At 30.8% G+C, this 21,072-nt stretch overlaps 1 protein-coding gene across 4 annotated transcripts; it reads right to left on the reverse strand.

Moving 5' to 3' along the window:
* Window positions 1-228: 228 nt before the first annotated feature.
* LOC148283041 (chitinase-like protein EN03) lies at window positions 229-20,649 on the reverse strand. 4 transcript variants are annotated; one of them, XM_088224153.1, is made up of 9 exons: window positions 20,170-20,649; window positions 11,154-11,404; window positions 8,385-8,517; window positions 6,614-6,784; window positions 4,731-4,899; window positions 3,915-4,045; window positions 2,952-3,077; window positions 895-994; window positions 229-515 (listed from the first exon to the last, which is right to left on the reverse strand). In XM_088224153.1, the coding sequence occupies exons 1-9, from the start codon at window positions 20,291-20,293 to the stop codon at window positions 404-406; spliced, it is 1,317 nt and encodes a 438-aa protein (XP_088080279.1). In that variant the 5' UTR covers window positions 20,294-20,649; the 3' UTR covers window positions 229-403. The 4 variants fall into 4 exon arrangements, with proteins under 4 accessions (XP_088080279.1, XP_088080278.1, XP_088080280.1 ...); XM_088224152.1 differs by having other exon boundaries at window positions 8,376-8,517; window positions 20,170-20,359; XM_088224154.1 differs by lacking the exons at window positions 229-515; window positions 895-994 and adding an exon at window positions 1,977-2,095 and having other exon boundaries at window positions 8,376-8,517; window positions 20,170-20,389.
* Window positions 20,650-21,072: the final 423 nt, after the last annotated feature.

Consider the following 21,072-nt stretch of genomic DNA (forward strand, 5'->3'; position numbering starts at 1 on the left):
GACACTTAACAGTTATACCGCTCATTTTTGCTCCCATTCTTAAATCTTTCAGCTATTTCATACATTTGATATTAAATCAATGCAATAAAATGTTTTGGCATTCCGCCGAGGAAGATGGACGACGAAACTCAAGATGTTTTTTTTAAATCGTGGCGTTACGAAAAATATGCTCTATAATATTAATAAACGTCGGACTATTTGAAAACATGAAATCGAAAGACAGTAGTTACATTTTAATTTTATTTATTGAACAACAAAAACATGAACGTATTTTAATAAATGATTTTCAAGATATAAATTATAAACATTTGACAAATACGAAGATATTTTTTGTGAGAAACATTTATTTTTGAGTGACTTATTGAGTGGTCATAAAAAAAAATAGCATAAAGTATTATTAAATCTACAGTCGGTATTTAGCAGCCCTCAGTATGGGATACTTGTCTCCCGAACAAAGTCCTCTGAAGTCATCCAACGATAGATCATTGATGGCAATTCCACCGAGCCCCTTAGCCCTGGAAACAAAAAATTACAATTTTATTTTTTAAATTCGTGTTTTGTAAAAAATTGCAATTTTCCAAGGTTAAAAATCCATTTGAAAAACTAATATGACGCATTCGTAAAATTCACAGGAAAGAAAAGGTTGAAAAAAACCTGCATGACAATAAAGATCTAATCATTATGTTTGTTTTCGTCTGCGTTAGTAAGTGATGTAGGAATTAATAGTTAGTTCCTTTTATGTGAAGCAATGTGCATCCTAATTCGATTATTTATCTGTAAGTTTAATTATCAATTTTATCGACAACAGCTGTGGCCTGTATAATTTAGAATACTGAGCTCTACAAAAGGACCGCAAAGTTTAATCCTAAAAGTTTTGTTGAAGGGATGAAATACCTTATATATCCAGCCTTGTTTCCCGCGGTATCTGGGTCTTCATACGACACCCACATTCCTCCCTCCCCATTATCGTCGGGAACTCGGTAGGCGTAAGTACCTGTAATTAAAACATTACCTATTATCCAGCACTCGTGGCCTAGGAAAGCTATTAGCAGGTTTGTTTCAGCTTATATTAAACATTCTTCATAGTTACATGACTTGAAACACACACGGCTTGTTATGACTCATTTTCAGACATGAAATATGTCCAGATATAATATTAAAAATCAAAGCTTAACTAAACTCTTAAAAAACTGTAGTAAATAATTAATATTCAACGGTATTAATTACCTTAACTACTAAATGAATATTTAAATAATTTTTTTTTGCGTTTGCCTAATAAAAGCATCTTTTTTTTATATAATTCAGTCAGTAATTTTTTTTTTGTTGTAAAACATAACATAACATTACACAAAGTTATCTTATTCCCGCGTTATTATTATTATTGTTCGCGGTCTGGTAACATTACGCGGCCACTTCGCGCATGCGCGCAGGCGGGATATCAGACTTTGGACGCAATGCGATGTATGCAAACATTATTCTACGCGCCTTCTGGTATATTATAATTCTATGGTTCGAGGGAATCCGAGGGGTGGGGACAATATGCTGGCCTCGGTCCATACATCCTCCACCCTCTCATCAATCTGCATAGAGTTTGTATTCCTTAGGAATAATTTAGAGTCCCACGAAAATATAACAGCTGCGAGTGGACGATGAACGTTTACTATAGACTAATGAACATTACGAGTGTCGCTTAGAACAAAGAAACACCTATGAAATTAACTATATATAGTTCTAGGAATAATATTTTTGCTTGTACACAGTACATAATAGTACCTATACATTGTGCATGCAAAAGTGATGCAGACGTGAAAAAATAATTGCATGTTCTAGGGCCCCGTTAGACAAACATAATAATGTTTTGTCTATGGATACAAGTAATGAATGCATTATTTACGGTTGCATTAAGTAGGTAAATAAAACAAATATACATCTTAATAAGCAGATAGCATGGTTAAATTCGATAAATAATACATTTTATATATGTAAGATAATCAAGCGAGCTTTTTGTACAATTTGTTAATATTTAAGTAATTTACTGTGTAATGCGTACCAAACTTTTTGCTTAATTCATCGTCATGTTGCAAAGCAGTATCTTCTGTAATAAGCACATATACACACATTGGATTCTATCTTAATACACTGCCTTATTTTTATACTTTTGATAAATATCCTTATTTATATATTTAATAAAATCTACAAGTACAAAGAATAGGTACTTTGTAAGAGTTATTGCTAAAAACAATATCTTCCAGCCAACCAAAAAACAAACCGGTCAAAAGGAGAGTTAGTGGAAAATTTACAAGTACATACATAAAAAATCAAATAATTAAAATGACAGCTTTTTTTATGGGGAGATAATGCTTGCTCACATTTACTCAAAAAAGTGCATTGTGTTTTACATATTCAAGGATTGGGAATGTGGAATCATATAATGAGTTTGGAAGGAATAAAAATGGATATTAAAAAAAACAACAAAATACCGTTATTCCAGGATTCTGAGTATATAATATATCCTCAGAAATGCACAACGCAAAATTGTGTTGTTGTTTTCATTCGAATTTATTTTCACGGCATCAATGAGAATGTATTTTGAGTTAATTTTTCCGATCAAATAGGTTTCAAACTGGTAAAAATTGTATTTTTTGTTAATATTGCTTACTGTGTACACATTAACATGTTAGTTTGTAAAAATTATAATAGTGTAATTAAAAAAAAAAATTGAAAAAATTAAGTGGTTTATACAAATTTATTAACAAATAAGTGTAAAATGTCATACGACAAAGTGAAAAATGTTTTTATTAACAATAAAATTAAAATTAACTACATTGAATCTATAATTTTTGAAAAAATATCTTGGTTATCTTTTAAAACGGTTCTTATGTGTTCGCTAAAATATATTTATTTTTTATTTCAAAAATTAGTTAATTCAAAGAATAATATTTCAGACTCACCGTATCTCTTGCTAGGGTCCGTAACTTTCCTCAAATGAGTGTGAATTCCTTTCTGGTTATTGGGATTTTGCAATTTAGTACACACTTCTGGGTAACTCAGTAATCCTTCCTGCTTGGTGTAAGGTCCTGAACACAAAATAAAACAATTAATATACATAAAATTAAGTATTTTCTATAAAATTAACTGAATTAATAAATACGTGTAATGCTTTTTTGTTCCGTTGGTGAATACTAACGTTGCGTCGTGTGGATTGGGATTTTAGTGCCTTCTTAAATCTCTATGATTAACATAGTCTAATAGAATTTATTTATACTAATTCTAATATTATTATTCACTATTGTACATTCATTGTCCTAATTCGTAATTTTTAAACAGTTCTTCTACTTGTAAAACACACGTTGTTAACGACTGAATTTAAGGGAAAATAAAGTTACAGTCGGTGACGGATCATAAGTAATGTATGTACCAAGACATTTACATATTATGCATATTTCAGTTCAGCAGACGTTTCGATAGCCCATTTATTGATTCAGAAAATAAATTTAGTCCACCTGTCTACTGCATCTTTTAAATTCATTATTTTGTGTACCAGCGATTCGTACGAGCTATGCTCACAACTCTCCATTTATGTGCAAGGTTTGAAACTATAACCTAGGATTTTCCTCACTACTTTCATCTGTAGTAAATTGATTTTGTTTCAAATGAGAACTTTAAAATTATTAAAATAATCATGACCGATTCACATGTGTACATAACACCCACACACCTTCAATTACACGCTTTCACAGACGCACCCTTTTAATACTTAGCGCGTATCTATGGATATATGTTATTGGAAAATTTCGGGTTATAATGTTTTTATTTTCAATTATTGTAAACTGCTGATACAACTATGAAAAAATATTGCCTTTTTAATAATATTTTCGGTTTTTTGTTGAGATATAAACATAAATAGAATTTACCTTCTGGTGCTGGTCCGTCAACTTCTATTGGAGGTACTCCTGAAATGGCGCTATCTGAGGTCATTTTCCACGTCCTTGCGTATGTTGGCATTCCCAATATAATTTTGTTACCTGGCATTCCATTACGCAACCTAAAATCATTATAATGTAGCTTCAATAAAAATAATTAAACGAAAATTCCTCAAAAATATTTTTTTTTATTGATTATTCGTTGCATCTACAAGGCAAGTAATAAATATTTAAGATTAATAATTTTAACGTCTTCTGATAAAACAGCTCATTCATTTGTAATTTTTTTTTCATTAAAACAAAAGAAATGGATTGCATGAAAATAAGTCATGAAAACATTACTTTTTGATGCATCTATCGTTCAGCTTAACCAAAGTAAGTCAGTGGTGGTTTATTGAGAGAAATAAATCAGTAAGGGTCATGAACAATAATCACGTTTGTTAAAAAAATTGCCAGCAATTAACAAAACCAAAAGATTGATTTCGTTTCTCACCAATGGAATCCGTGTTATGTACATTTCTTTAATTTTCCATTTAGGTACAAACAATGAGTATTTTTTTTTTAGTGATTTAAAAAAAAACCCAATCGGGTTAGATTGACATTATCAATTATCAATAAAAAAATATATCAGCAAGCCACATAAAAAGGCATAGTGGGATTTAGTAAAATAAAATATCTATTATGATTTATTTAAACGTTAAGATTGAAGATGTGTATTTTAATATTTAGGAATTAAACATATTTTTAGGTAGTTTTCAAGTCAAGAGACTGTTAATGTTGCTGATAATGTAAGGAAATGACGCTCACCACCATGCCACTAATGCGTTAACATTGTTTTCAGGATTCCTCTCGAGCAGTTCATACACCGGAGCTGTATAGTCAGCTTCCTTGGGGTTCCTTTCTGGTGTTAGGTAGTCATATCCATCCAATACTATATAATCCAGGCTGTTCATTATAGCGTGGCTGTCGTAGAAAACTGCAACCAAAAGCATTTTTCAAACGTTAAAAGATTAATCAAATAATTATGTGGAGAGCAACACCAAAAGCCGTGTGTTTGGCAGAGCCAAACCCCGCTTTGATCCGCAACGCGTAATCCACTGCAACGTCAGCTCGGACAAGATATTAAACATCATGCATCGGAAAAAAACATTTCACAATTTGTCTTGACATTTCGTGCCGCTCACCACAGCTCTCCGTCCAGTGTTCACTATTGTAAAGTCCTTCTGTACAAAAATTGTAAGGATGTAACTCGTGTGTATCTACTCAATAAATAACTTCAATTTTAATCTATCTTTCTTATTTAACGTCAAATCAAGTCACGCTCACCCTTCCATAAAATACAAATACAAAAAAATCTTACGGATAAATAAATAAAAATAATTTCAGCCTTCCGTTGAGTCCTCATGTCCTACCATATCATTATAATCACTGTACAGTTAAGTTGAGTTCACACGAGGACAATATAATAATAAACAATTAAACCTAACTGAATTTTTTAAACTAGATTCTTAAAAAAACATTCATAAATTAGTCACTGATGTCATTGAGGACAAAAAACTAAATTAAAAAAAAAATTGTAATAAACACAGACAATACGAAACAAAAAATTACTTTATAATCTTTGACAGATTTTTATTCATTTTTCTTAGTAATAAAAAAATATAATACCTGTCTATTTATTATAAAAGCAAATATTCATAAACATTTCTTGTACACCCACAAACAGGCCATGCCTTTGTGAGATTTTTGTTTACTATTTTTACTGTTAATTTGTATTTAATTGCTTTGTAATTATCATTTTTTTGTATACTCTGTTTTACTGAATAATATCAGCTTTAACGTTCTAAAAAAAACACGGATTATCGAATATCGAGACAAATAAACCAGAGAGTGAAATTATACAAAAAAATATCAGACAAAACCTATCAAACGACTCAGACACCTTTTTTAAAAGATGTTAAAAATATTTTCATCAACGACAGAGTGAATTAAAAATTATCGAGTTGAATGACTATAATAATCAATACTTAATCTATGATCCTTTCATCTTTTCTCTTTCCTCTTTATTATTTTTTACTATTTAGTAAAAGTGTGGATTTGAGCTAATTTATATACAAATACGGTTTTCTCTGTTTTAGTTTATTTCTCGATTTTTATTTTATTTTGAATACGTTTTGTAACTTAAATTATGTAATTTATTATAGAATCAAAAGACAAGTGTAATCCACAAATTTGGAATATCCAGTGACCGGTTTCATCTAATAATAAATTACAATGAACTTCTATCAAGAATTTTCACTTACAAATTTGAATGTTTTAAATTATATAAATAATACTCTTATTTCATGGGCCGGTTGGAAGAAGTTGGCATTTGGCAATAAGGCCGCTAATGTACAATTTACGTTATGTACAAAAGGATAAATAAATAATCCGTATAAGTTTATACATTAAATTCAAATAAAAAAAAAATACCTTCACAAATTTGAATTTTCTTTGAAAAATTCACCGTAGAGTTATTGTTTACGTTAGCGATTTTACGTTTAAATTTAATAATATATTATAAAAATTACCTACTTACCTTTAAATATTTTTAAAAAACTACACTTTGACTGGGTTGTTTAAATAATGTCAATAGATAATCACAATCTAATATCAAAATTAGGATACAGAGTGATATTATTTATTCTTACATGAACTGTTCACGTTCGGAAGTACAGTGGCTGTGAGCATCATGTTATCTGGTCGTAGAGCATTCTTCGTTTCCTGAACAAGTTTAGCAAAGCCAGCCTTGTGTTCTTCTGCTTTCTCATCCAAAACACTGTCTCCAGAAAACACTTTCTTGAATCCGTGCCACAATGAGCCTGCACAGAAAATCTTCGTCATTAAAAATTTGATAAATATTGGGTGTTCATATGTGTTGTGACCATTTTTTTACAAATTGAAAAATGAGCACCAAATGTGAAAATGAATGGCAAAGGCATCGTCATTCGAAACAAAATTTTCTGCCACAAGATATTGTGTTTGATTTTACGTTACATATACTATTTTATTTGATTAAGAGCCTTCAAAATGGAATGTCAAGTAGACGAAAGTGAGCATTTTCAACACCTCTTTCTGTTCGCTTTCAATCGAGGGAATAAAACTGCTCGCGATATTTGCGCAATGAACGGTAAAGGCGCTATGAATTATTGACAATTTGTTGCATAATAGTGAAGAAGAAAACATAATTTTTTTTATTATTATTTTATTTTTACACCATAACAGGCCAGGAGGCCCAATTACAGCGGTGAATTACATCACAGAACACCCAGGCTTGAGAAAAATCACATTTTAATTTTTGTGTTCTCACCGGGAATCGAACCCGGAACCTTCCGTCTGTGAGTCAAGCGTCTTGACCACTACACCACGGAGGCCGCCAAATTATTGACAACTTTGTTGTCTCTTTTTGTTATCTTTGTTTGAAAAATACCGACACAACTTGTATTAACACCTAATAATACTTACTTGTAAGATATATTGTTGTTTTAAACTAAAATCCAAATTAAAACAAAACCAAAAAAATTTAAATACTTTAGTTCTATAAAAAAAGGGCTTACCGAGAGAATTATAGCTCTGAGGTTTATATCGTATTATAATATCATGTAACTAGTTGCTTAAAACTTAAATATTTTTTATAAAACATTAATATTTTTGTGTTTTATTTATTTATTTAAATATCTTATATCTAAACAATTTTCTCTCTTTTACAGCTTATTTATACTTTTCAATGACAACTACGTTAACTTCTTAACAATTTTCTGTATTTTATTTCTTTATACTGATTTTTAAAAAATAAATTATTATTTATACACTTGTTTTGATGTAACTCTTATGTATGATGAAGCCTATTTTTTACGCCTTTTGTGGGCGTAAAAAATAACAAAGTAAAATAATAGCTGGAAAATGTGTGTGTGTGCTGGTGGTTGTAGCCAATTCAATGAATATGGCGGCGATCTTTTCTAAATAAAAGATTTTGATAATAGTGGACTGTATACAATTTATTTTCAAGTACAGTGCGCTCCGTGACGACCGAAGAGCTCGAGAAAGAACGAAATAAAGAGAGATTATAGCCTTTGTGCTATCTTTGTATTCTATGCTATTAGTACCCACCAGAGTGGCAATACTCTGGTGTGGCACGCACCAAAATCAGTAAGAATTTAAATTAAGAACTATTAAACAAAAAACTTAACAGTAAAAGTTTTTTATTTACTTTTTTAGCTTTAATAGACAATGATAAAAATAAATGTGTAATTGATCTATTAGCCAGATATTAAAAGTTCCTTTTGATACAAAAATGCAAACAATGATTGCTAATTTATCTAAAAAAATCATTTCAAATAAATAATTTATTTTATAAAAAAAATAATTTTACCCATCCACCATTAATATGATAGCGCGGTTCCACAGCATTACCTGACTTACCGAAAGTTCCACGGATTTTCTTTGGTTTGCTCTTGGGGAACTCCCACGCAAGGTCGAGTCCATCGAATCCATAGTTCTTCAATAAAACGACAGCGGAGTTGATAAATGCAGTTCTGGCTTCGGGAGTTTCAACCTTTAAAAATATCGAAATATCGAAATTAAGTACATAAGTCAATTTTGACAGAATTACGTAGAGTTTGAAATCAAAAATGTATGTAATATTCAGTTGGTACAGGATATAATTATTATTCCATTACACAAACTTCTACCTCTACGCAAACAGCGCACTAAATTTAGTGAACGCGCATTTGCGGTCGCAGGCCCTATGGCATGGAATGCTCTCCCAGCAGAGGTGCGAGGCTGTAAAAGTGAAGTGATGTTTCGGAAACAACTTAAAACCCATTTGTTCTCTAAATCATTTGAATAAATCCGTAGCATGTGACAACAAAATATATTGTTTTAATTAAATTACAAATTTAAAAGCTTCAATTAAATTCATTTAGCAATAAAATCACTATGTAAAGCGCCCTTGAGGTATTTTATTTTAAAAAATTTAAAAAAATACGAAAATGGCGCTATATAAGTTATCCCTTATAATAATAAAACTTGGAATAATTTTGAGATTACAAGTACGATACTTTTATTGACCTAAGTACTTAATAATACTTTAAATTTATTTCAACAGAGCGGTAAAATATTTTTGAGATGGGAATGTGGAAGTCTAGGCATTTACAGGGCTTATGACCTGTCATTTGCTGGTTTAAGTGGCCACTTTACACACTGTGTAACATTCACCATTCTGCCCATGTTTAAACATCTACATTTCCTCAACTCTTCCATCTGTTGACTTTTGTGAAGTAAAAGAGCTGAAACCTTTATCACGTTGGTGAGATTCATCGGGCTCAACCAAATCACCTACTAGGCAACGCCTGAAAACAATTTTCCAATTTTTATACTTCTTCTTTTACCAGGTAGTAATTCAACAATGTTTGACTATGTCCAAATGCTTGCAGACTGGCTGGATTTCCTCCCTAGGGAGTTGTTCATATTTAACTTTATTTCAACAGAGAGGGAAAACATTTTTGAAAAGGGAAAACTCCCTAGGGAGGAAATCCAGCCAGTCTGCAAGCATTTGGATATATTCAAACATTGTTGACTTAAAAATATACTTATCAAACGAGATTACCATTCAGTCACATTGGTCGGATTATGGTCATGTCGTAAATCACAAAAAAACATAAAAAACAAAAACTTTTATTCATTTTTTACAATATTAATTGAGCCGCATCTTGTTTGTAACCAAAAAATATATTTATTTATCAGTAAAATAATTTAGTTTTAAGCGCATGAAAAAACCAGGTATCCCCTCAGAGTAATGAGACGTTACCGCTGTAGAGCCGCCCATACATACAAAAACCATGATAGGATTAACAATCAAAAAGTTAGGTGTAATTTACAGCAAAATGGCTCGTTAGTATTCAGGTACAGAATTGCAAGCGTACCGTGAAACCGCCCGTTACAAATCAGATTCTAAACGAAAATATGAAACCAATTATTCATAGTCGGCGCTTTTATCATATTTTTTTATTGAAAATGCCATTTTTAAGTTTATTTTCAACAGAAATTTTATAAATCTTGGTTTGAGGAAACTTTACACTTTACACTTTATTGATTGTAACAAACATTATAAAAATATAATTGAGGTCTTTTTTACAAAATAGTGAACAAAACCAAAGACAACTTTTCTTATTTTTTGTTATTTTTTTTCGTTTAGAATCACTTTAAACCAAAAATTTGCAGCGCTTTTGTTCTATGCAATAGAGCGAAATGGCTTTTTTCAGTTGTAACGCGTAATGATTCATATTACAACAGAGATGAAGAACATTTTAAAGAAGAAAATATAGAAGTCTAGGCATCTACAGGGCTTATGACCTGTCATTGGCTGGTTTAAGTGGCTATTTTACACACTGTGTAACATTCACCATTCTACCCATATTTGAACATCTATATTCCTTCAATTCTTTCATAAGTTGATGTTTGTGAAAGCCCCGTAAATGCCTAGACGTCTATATTACATTCTCTTAAATGTTCTTCATTTCTGTTGCAATATGTTAATATAAACATCTCCCCAGGGATTTGAATCCAGTGCTCGTCTACAAAAATTTGGACAAAATCAAAATATTGTTCATTATTACTCAGACAGTATCCCCAGCACCATGAGACTAAAAGCCTTGTGTTGAGTTGGAACACACAAATACTTGCATTTTAATATTGTATAATGAAAACGTATTATTTTAGGAGGCGGTTCAAACTCCACTCTACCGCAACATGATTTCCATTTTCTTATAGTTCTTAACTCGTTGAAAATGGCCACCAAAGTTGAAATATTAGGGTAAATTATAAGAACGTTAATATTTCTTTATAACAAAAAAAAATAAAAATAGTTGAACTGGTTGTAAATCATTTTGCTAGTAAATGGGATCAAATCTCGGGTCACTGAATCTTAAGTCCGCGGAATAACCACGGACCCACAATCTTAATTTCTAACTGTATATATTTGTTTGTTTGTTAATAATTTGGAAAACCCGTTGGGTTATATGAACATATTTTAAACAGGTCAAGTCATGTAATGTCTTGCCTGGTTAGTTTATGGCAGCGATCTCACACACTGCTACCTGTGGTCAGTATTTTATGCATTGTACTAATCAAAATTGTCATTTACTGTAATGCGATGTTAGACGGTGAAAATCAAAGAGCGTCAGTTCATACCAGAGTGCTGTATTTTTCTGGATTTTCGTTATCAGCATCGCCTCCAACAGAAAGGAGAACTTTCAACGCCGGGAATTTCCTCTTCAGTTGAGTGATGATCCTGTAGTTGGCATGGCCCTGATCCAGGTCCAAGTTCGTGTTGAGGGAGACCATTTTGTGGCTGTCAGCTGCTATACCGGCATAGCCATACACCAAGTGGCTGCAGAAGGAGAGAGCCGGGTCCAGATCGGAGGGCAGCATTTTAGCTTGAGCTGAAATTATAACAGAGAAATAAACTAAAAGTCAAAACTACTCGTAGCAAAGTAAACATAAAAGTACAAAAAGATGTCAAGGACATAAAAAAATATGTAGGTACTCGTACATCTAGTATAAAAATAGTGTAAAATACAGCAGTTAGTTGAAAAAAGTATGTACAACTTAACGTCAAATACACCTATTTATTTATTTATGCCTGAAGGACTTTTATGTAACATTTTTTTTAAAAGGAAAATTTGTTTGAGAAGATTAAGAAATATAATAGATGTAAAAAGTCGTTTTAATAATTAAAATATTACTTATTTATAAAACAATCATATGTCCACACATTTTATTGTAATGAAAACGAAATAAAAAAATTATACAAATTCTTCAATATAAGGCGATGAGGAGCATACTCAAAAGAAATATGTAATTTAATGTACAAATAATGCACAAAAAATTGGCTCGCTCACAGTAAAGCAATTTTTTTTATTTAATGTATCAATTTTTATGCTTAAATAATTAAGGGGATAAATTGATTGAAAAATATAATTAACCAACAATTTACTATGCCTAGTAAGAAGAAACAGTGCCCAATGTGTTTGCTTGTACTATAATTTTACTTTACTTTAATTTTGCTTGATTGTAACTTGATTGTACTTTAATTTTCCTTACTTGCATATTTATTACCTTAACTGTTTTGCAAACAGATTATAATAATACTATGCTTCACAATAAACGCCGATTTATTCGGCACAGGCCAGAACTGTATGTGAAACTAGGGATGAAACTGCTTGACTCAATCCTATGAATATTTATTTATTTATTTACGAACGCCCAAACGGCTTTAACACATACATAGGTTATAAACAATCAAAAAAGATAAAAATACAATTTAAAATAAAAAAATAATAATAAAAAATGAAAAAATACTGAAAACCTAATTAATGTTCAAAAAGTAAAAGAAAAATTGGTTTCTGAAGTTTGAAAAAGTTAAAGCAAATACATTTATTTTTATGTCATCGGTGTGTTTATTTCCGGGAACAGAAACTTAATGCGCGAATTTGACTTAGATGTATTAATATATCTAAAATATGCCTCGTTGGCGTAAAAAGCACATTAAAATGAACACATTTGGCCAAATGAGGAAAATCAAAAAGGTTATTTAAAACTTCCTTCCAAAAAAGCGATCACATATTATTTTTTTTTAAACTAATTTTAAGTTAATTTATTGTATAATACATAAGAGAAGATTGTCTTTATATATGTAATGTTTCTGTACGTGTGATGTCAGTTAACTACTAGACGGCTTAACCAAATTACGTGCGGTTTTTTGCATAATAATAAACTTTGCGCTGCACATGTTTGTAGATTTTACACTCTTCAATCTAGATTGAAAAAAAAAGAATTTAGGAACATTAATATTTTATTCATCGACCTACCGCGCTTGACGAGAAAGCATTTACTAAAAAATTGGGAAAATGTTATTTTTTTGCATTAAAAAATGTTTGCATTTGAATGTTTACAAACATTCGTTTTTTGCGGATCTCAATAAGATTATTTCCCTAAATTCCTTTTAATTTCTACCCATTTATTTCTTTTTACTGGATTTTTGGTAAGGCTTGTATAATATAAACTGACATTTAATACATTTTTGGAAATCGCAATTCTAAATAAAGTGCGCCCTTGTTGTTAGAAGAACAGAGTTTGACATTTGCAAAAACAATTCTATCTTTAAAAAATATTTTATTTATGTTTTGGAATTCAATCATAAAAAAGTACCTCGGTACCTACATAAATAAAATATTTGAATATTAATAATTCATGACACTGGCAGAAGAATTATATAAATTGATGGTGATACTGCACTTTTTCTTTTATTTTGCGTTGGGCAACAGCAAATCACACAATGAAGAAACGAAAAGATTCAAATGTCGAACTCAATGTCAAATGTCACTTAGTATATAGTTAATCGAAAATTTAAGTATAAAGAAAACGTTTGGTGAACCAGCTAATAGCATCAAGCAAACGTTTGGGCAGGAAAACGTCTGCCAGGTCCGCTGGTAGTTTATATTTTCTCGCGGAAACTGCAGTTTAAATTTATGAACAAAATTTTTTTTGTTACAATGGGTAGCATAGAGAGTTGACCAAATTGAATAATTGTATTATAATTGACTTCTTTTTTTTTATTTTTTTTATTTTTATTATTTATTTATTTAGTTCTATGTATTTACATAGTCTAATATATATTTACAACACAATATTTACATCTATACTTATTCTAACATTATTTATCACTATTATACACTTAAAATCCTAATTTATAATATTCACTGTTTCATATGTACATTTTCATTAATTATATTCACTATTTACACTATTTACTACCTAATATTTTTCACATATATACTTTTTACATTTCATTTTAAATATATTTACATTAATTTCATTTTTTATGCTTTCTGGCATTTCTTCAAACAGTTTTATTCCCTTGTACATAAGGCAGTTCTGGGACATTGCTTTTGATTTTTTTTCCAGTCTTATATTTTTAGATCCTCTTGTTGCATAGTTATGAAAGAACTCATTATTTTTTAGTTTATCTTGAAAATATCTCGGAACTATTCCTTTAATAATGTTGTTTATTTCATTGGCAACATTAAATTTGATTCTTTGATCAATTGTCATGATATCTAGAAGTTGAATCATTTTCTTAACATTTGTTCGTCTCCCACATCTTAATATTATCCTCATCGCTTTGTTTTGTATTATTTGGAGTCTTTTTAGATCTCCTTCATTACTTAAATATAAAATACTGGAGCAATAATCAATGTGGGGAACGATAATACTTTTAAATATCAGCAGAGAGGTTTTAATGTCTAATTTATTCCTTATCCTTCCTAACAGGGATACCTTCTTTGCGATTTTCTTACTCGTATAGTCTGCATTTTTTGAAAAAGATAATTTAGAGTCAATCCAAACTCCTAGATATTTTATGCTTTCAACATTCTCAAGTCTCACTTCTAGCAAATGAATATTATAATTTTTTGATTGATAATATTGATTTAAAATCTTTTGCTGACGATCAGTACAAATTCAAGCATTTGCATACCTTTCTTTGATATAATCAATCCGACTGCTGAAAGAAACTGTTTCATCGCAGTAATGAATTTGGAAGCACTTTTTTCATACAGTTGGTATTCGTATTTACAAATTATTATGTATGTCAGCTTACTAAGAGTAGTCAATAAAAAGCCTCGCCAATATTCTACCGATAGACTTTTTACAGAATTTCCAGTATGACACTTTCATTAAAAGCCTGGCAGACATAATGACGGACAACAAATTTACAAAGTCACTTAAATTTTCTAGACCCTAAGTCATACAACTTCTTACGTATGAATATATTGGTGAGCAAAATGAAAAACAATATTTTCAAAGCTCTAGTCCATAAATGGGTAGCTTAAAGGACTAGACAGGAAACTGAGGAATAAACTTAATATATTAAAATATAAATTTAATTTCTTGAAAGTCCTTTCTTAATTTAATAACGTAGATTTTTCATAGAAAAATTTTTCTCATGTTTCTTTTGAATTTTTCATATTTCTTTTGAATTTTTCAACTTCAATTGATGTGAAAGTATGTATTATTATATAAAAAATAAATAATACACTGACACTTCAGAACGTGCCTGTAGGCCAGTGGAGTGGCTACATCCATAAATAAAATGGATATTATATTGAAGGTTCCTATTGTATAGACATTTTCTTTTGTAAACAATGTATTTGTATTATATATTGGATTGAATAAAAAAATATATACTCAAAAAATAATTAATTAATGTTACTGGGCAAAATTGTCACTGTGATTAAATAGTTTACCCAGAAGGCGACTCTACGCGTTGGCCGCTAAGCTGGCGACGAAATCGCTAAACCGCCGATACGTTGATGAATCGTTCAGTAGCTGTGTTAAAGACCCACCTAAGTCTTGACCGTCTTATCACGGGATGTTTGATTTATTACATATCTTCGGTTATGGAAGATTTGTGGAATAAAACCATTACGCATAATGCGAATGTCTCTCGTCGTTAGGGACCGATTTCCTGCCGCTTTATTTGTTTTGCTCGCTGCTTTTATGACTTGATTATAGTATAAATACGCACAATTAGATAGTAATATAAAAATTGTAACTTAGAAGTAACACTGAACGGCCACGTTCAAAATCCACTTGTAAACTTAAAACCTACCAATGAAAAAGATATTAATACACGTCTTCGCCTGACTGTTTTTTCTTCATTGGTGACCAGCGATTTCGTAACAGCTGTCAGTCCCGGCCAATGTGCAAACATCAAAAGCGCAAGACATGAAATTTTTGCTTATCAGGGGATTTAAAACTGGATTTAGAACTGGTTCAGAAGCTTAAGACATGTGATCGACTGTGACTTTACTAATGCGTTTGAAAATGATGATGATGATTAATTTTTTACACTCTGGTTAACGGCGCGTCGTTCCTAACACTTAACATGTAAAGTTAAGTGATTCATAATCCGTAGAATTATTTCATTGAACATAATAGTATCCTAGTTCCACAGTGCGTGAATAATAGTGCTGTTTGCCATCATTTAGTAAATTATAATACCTACGTCTTGTATATTGTATCCGACGTGATCGTAAATTGAAACATTTGTAGTGGGTAACCTTAATGCAATGCACAATGCCGTGAAATATGATATGGTGTGAATACTTATAGCATAAACATAATGAAGTCAGTGATGTTTTTTATTGTAAACATTCATTATTTTGTTTGTTCAATAAAAAAACTATGCAACCAAACTGTCAGACCTTATCGGAAAAACACTGTGACTTAGATTTTGAATAAAAATAAGCAATGCTTAAGTCTTTGATTGGAAGACATAAGAGTATAACTTTAAAAATGAAACTTTTCAGGAGAGCAAAAAAACGTTATAATGAACCCAATTGTTTAGTTCAGAACTCTCATTTTGCAAAATGGGTTATTATTTTCATGTGTGACCACATTTGAGTAACTTGTATAAATAACAGAAATATTCCAAATATACTACTTGAACCATTAAAGATATGACAGAAATGAGTCTACCTTTATTACTGAGACCATCTTATACTACTCAAATGCGCATATTTATTTCATTAAAACCACAGTTTAATAGGCAGAAAGAAGTTAATTTATGTTTTGTGTAGTCGTATAAGTGTATTGTTAACACCGTCAATGCAGGCATACTCAAGGAGTATTTTCTCATATACATATCTCCGCCCATAAAAGATTTTACCCTTAAGACATCAATCATATAATCATACTAAAGAAACTAGCTTTTGGTATATACCTATTTTATCTCATTGAATAATAATAAAAGACATTAACGAGGTTTAAATAATTTTTAAAGATGATTATTTTTTTGAAGTAGTTTTTTTTATAAAAAATAATCTCTCTTGTTTTCAAGTTTGTTACTGAAACTTCTTGGTGGAATTTCAATGTTATTTATTAAAAAAATTAAAGACGAGAGATGTACATCTCGCCCCTTAACATTTTCTACGGCTAACGCATAAACAAAATGTCAGTTTTCTACATGAGCGTAGAACAGCTTAGATGCCGTTCAGTCTACTTAAATTCAGGAATTTATAATAACCAATGACCATTATTACTAATATTTGAATTATCAATCCTGTTTTTGGAATAAATACATTTAATTTTACAACTCAGATACCTGCCTCTATGTTAAGATCTCTGTAAATTTGTGGATTAAAGTATCACTCGTTTTTTATTTCCATGATAAATCACAATTAACTTTCAACCGAAGCAATTTTAGAACTAAAAGTATTAAAAATGTCAAAGTATGACTCAATTTCGTAAGAATAATTTTCGATTAAAAACTTAATTTTGCCCGTTAGTATATTATGTATAACAACATATTACAACAGAGATGAAGAACATTTAAGAGAAGGTAATAAAGAAGTCTAGGCATCTACAGGGCTTATGACCTGTCAATGGCTGGTTTAAGTGACCACTTTACACACTGTGTAACATTCCCCATTCTGCCTATATTTGAACATCTGTATTCCTTCAATTCTTTCATCTGTTGATGTTTGTGAAGTTAAAGAGCTGAAACCTTTATTTATGCGGGTGAGATTCATCTAATTGAATTATTTCACCTACATACTAGGCAACGCCTGAAAATGTTATTTTTTCAATTTCTATACTTCTTCATAGACCAGGTAATTTATCAACAATATTTTGAATTTGTCCAAGTTTTTGTAGACAGAAACTGGATTCAACTTCCTGGGGAGCTGCTTAAATCAACATATTACAACAGAGATGAAGAACATTTAAGAGAAGGTAATATAGAAGTCTAGGCATCTACAGGGCTTAAACCAGCCATTGACAGGTCAGAAGCCCTGTAGATGCCTAGACTTCTATATTACCTTCTCATAAATATTCTTCATCTCTGTTGTAATATGTTGATATAAGCAGCTCCCCAGGGAGTTGAATCCAGTTCTTGTCCACAAAAATTTGGACAAACTCAAAATATTGTAGTATAATGTATAATTTAAGAAATAAGCCATTTTTCTTCTTTGTTTATTGTATAATGGTTGAAAGAAATTGCCATTTGGCAATATCTCGCCAAAATGGAAATAATAAAAGTCAAGTAAATAAATATGAACAATAATTAAGAGCATCGATATAACTTCTTTTTGGTGATTTTTTTTTCTTTAAATCAAAACAAATAAGTTTCCGATTGACAGAAAAAAACATAATTAGTTTGTCCCGTGCTCCACTTTACCTTTGATCATCTAAAAGTATCGGCTTGGCAAGATGAATATTAATTTGAATTCTATGAAAAATGTTTTTCAGTTATTCCCCTTTGCTTTGTATACGTTTTATTCGTGTGATTTATCATTTAAACGTAATTTAAAGGATAAACCACAAAAAAATATTTGAGGAGTTTTAGTCGGGTGTCGTTAGAATTGCGAGCAAACAAATTACTGAAAGCGAATTCATTGGTATTTTATAAAATAATTTTATTTATTCGAAATTCCCACTTTTTTGTCATTTGTATCATAGCCCTGATTGGCGTATTTATAACGTTTCTGGGCCAATGGTTATCAGAAAGGTCACATAAAATGTGATGATTCTAATAGTTTCTTAGGTATTTCGATAATCTTTGACCTGTTTATATCATTAAGATACGTTAAGTAAATTATACCACTTAAGCAATTTTTAAATAACCCTGTTTCGGTTAAACTAAAAACCTGAAAATTATTTAAACTGTTTGAAAACTCCCTTTTAATAAATTGGTGCATGTGATTTTGTCAAACTTACACCAATATCTAACTAATTTATGAAACTAAGGCGAAACGCGTTTAAATATTATGAATTTTTGAAAAAGTTTTCCGAAGGAAATCAGTGTTAAATATTTCATCACATCAAATTTTTATTAAAAAGCTGGCTACATGTTTGATATGAAAAACCATACAAGAATTTTTTTAAAAAGACTTTAAGAGAAAAGTGTAAACTTAAAGATGTCAAAAGGCCATCAAAGAATGTCACACATTTTTTTTTTTTATAATATACCAAAGACAAATAAAAAACAAGAATAAAATATAACTCGACTGGCAAACAATTTAGATTAAAAAATAGTAGGTACCTATGTATATCGTTAGTACATTTAGTCAGGCGATACTTGATTTTTGTTGTTAGTATTATATACATACATATTATTGTATATGTATTGCTTGCATTGTTTATTCACAATAATACTACATAATATATTACACTGCAAAAAACTTTTTTTTTCGTACAACACTGTAAAGAGTTGGTGAGCAAAAGTTTAATTGTATTCTCTACTCATAAAGTGTACAATGTTTCTTCTAAAAATAAATATGAAACAATTACAAGGTAAGAAATAACAAAATGTCCCGAGAAGCTTATGAACGTATGTAAATATCCATTGTTCTCGCAATCTTCCGCCTGGTACGTGTTCCATGATGAGTCATTAAAAACTCATTGTTTTTGTACATTTACCGATTACCTTAACCAGATTTTGAAGTATCACATTTTTATGAAACGTTTAAAAAAATGCTATCCGCAATAAATTATTATTTCGTTTGTTGGGCAAAAAAAAAAACATTTAAAAAAAAAGCACTTCTAGCCGAAATAATTCTAAATTATGTGGTTCAAAATAAAAATAAACTATATTTTAACTACCGAGGCTTCAAAAGATGAATCGAACGTGAATAAAGTTGTAGTCCGGTGGCTAGTGTCTCAGACTCACGGCTCAAAAGTCCGTGGTTCGAATTCTAGCCTACCCCAACTTGATTTCCATTTTCTAATGGTGAGTTATTTACCACTTGTTGAAAATGGTCCTCGAAATCAAATATTTATTTTGATTAAAAAACAAACAAAAAAAAGGTCAGAAGACATCCTAATAGTACTTGAAACAAGTGATTATCGATAGATAATATTATATTCATGTGGGGCGTCGATTGAATAAATTTATTTATCCAAATGTTAGCTGAAATGTGTCTTCTAACCTCCGGATACCTAGATTAAAATTGATATAGGACAGACGCGTGTAAAAAAATAATCTATAAAGTACGTATCACAAAAAAAGTATTTGAGTAGAGGTTTGAAAAGTTAAAGAAATCCTAAAATCAGTCTTTAATGGACCAAAGGTGGTTCGGCGTGATAAACGAATGGAAGTGATTGATTTGCGCAAACAAGCGGCGTGGTATTACGTAACACTACTCACTTTCTCTGACATAGCTTCTGCTGTCGTAGTAGCAGACCACTTTGGCTGTGGAGGTGTCGGCGGAGCTGCCAGCCACCAGGAGGGATGCCGCAGTGGCAGCCAGGAGTGCGAGGAAGTTCGCCATGACAATACTGGTCCGTCCGTTGCAGACGACAGCGGGCGAATCACTGACGGAACGCCTACAAAAACTCTGGTGATAAACGGCGAACCAAACAAGGTCTATACGCTCACACTTCTGTGAAATACATACATGTTTGCATACAAAGCTTGCGAAATTGTTATTCCACTCAGTGCTGAATAGTGTAAACAAATTAGAGCAATCAAACAGGTTTTAAGTTCATAAGAAATATTTAAATTTCTTTGAAACTCGTAGCATAATAATACCAGCTATTTGGCGATATAAGTTTACTTGGAATACATTTAGATACCATTTAAAAACGAACACCGAATTTGTGAATGAATGAACTTTATAACTAAACTAGCTGACCCGACAGACGTTGTCCTGCCTGAACGTTGGCTTGCCTTGGAAAAATACTTTTTATTAATAAGTAGGTACCTAGGTACTTGTTTGTGATTAAATTCCAAAAATAAAAATTGTTAATATTCAAATATTAAATTTAAGAAGGTACTTGTTTATGGTTGAATTCCAAAACATTTATTTTTTTTCAAATTTGGCATGCTTTTTGCAAACGTCAAACTCCGGTCTTCTCACAAACAGAGGGGTGTACTTATGTGGGAATACGATTTTTAAAAATGTATTTGATTTAATATTATTTTAGTATAACTAAAAATCCAGTAAAAATAAACAAATGGATAGAAATTAGAAGGAATTTAAGGAAAGAACCTGATTGATGTCGATAAAAAACAAATGCTGTTTGTAAACATTCAAAAACAAACTTTTTT

This window comes from Micrasema longulum, unplaced genomic scaffold (assembly GCF_059751315.1).
Source record: "Micrasema longulum isolate JH-2025_06_02 unplaced genomic scaffold, ASM5975131v1 h1tg000268l, whole genome shotgun sequence".
Taxonomy (NCBI): Eukaryota; Metazoa; Arthropoda; class Insecta; order Trichoptera; family Brachycentridae; genus Micrasema; species Micrasema longulum.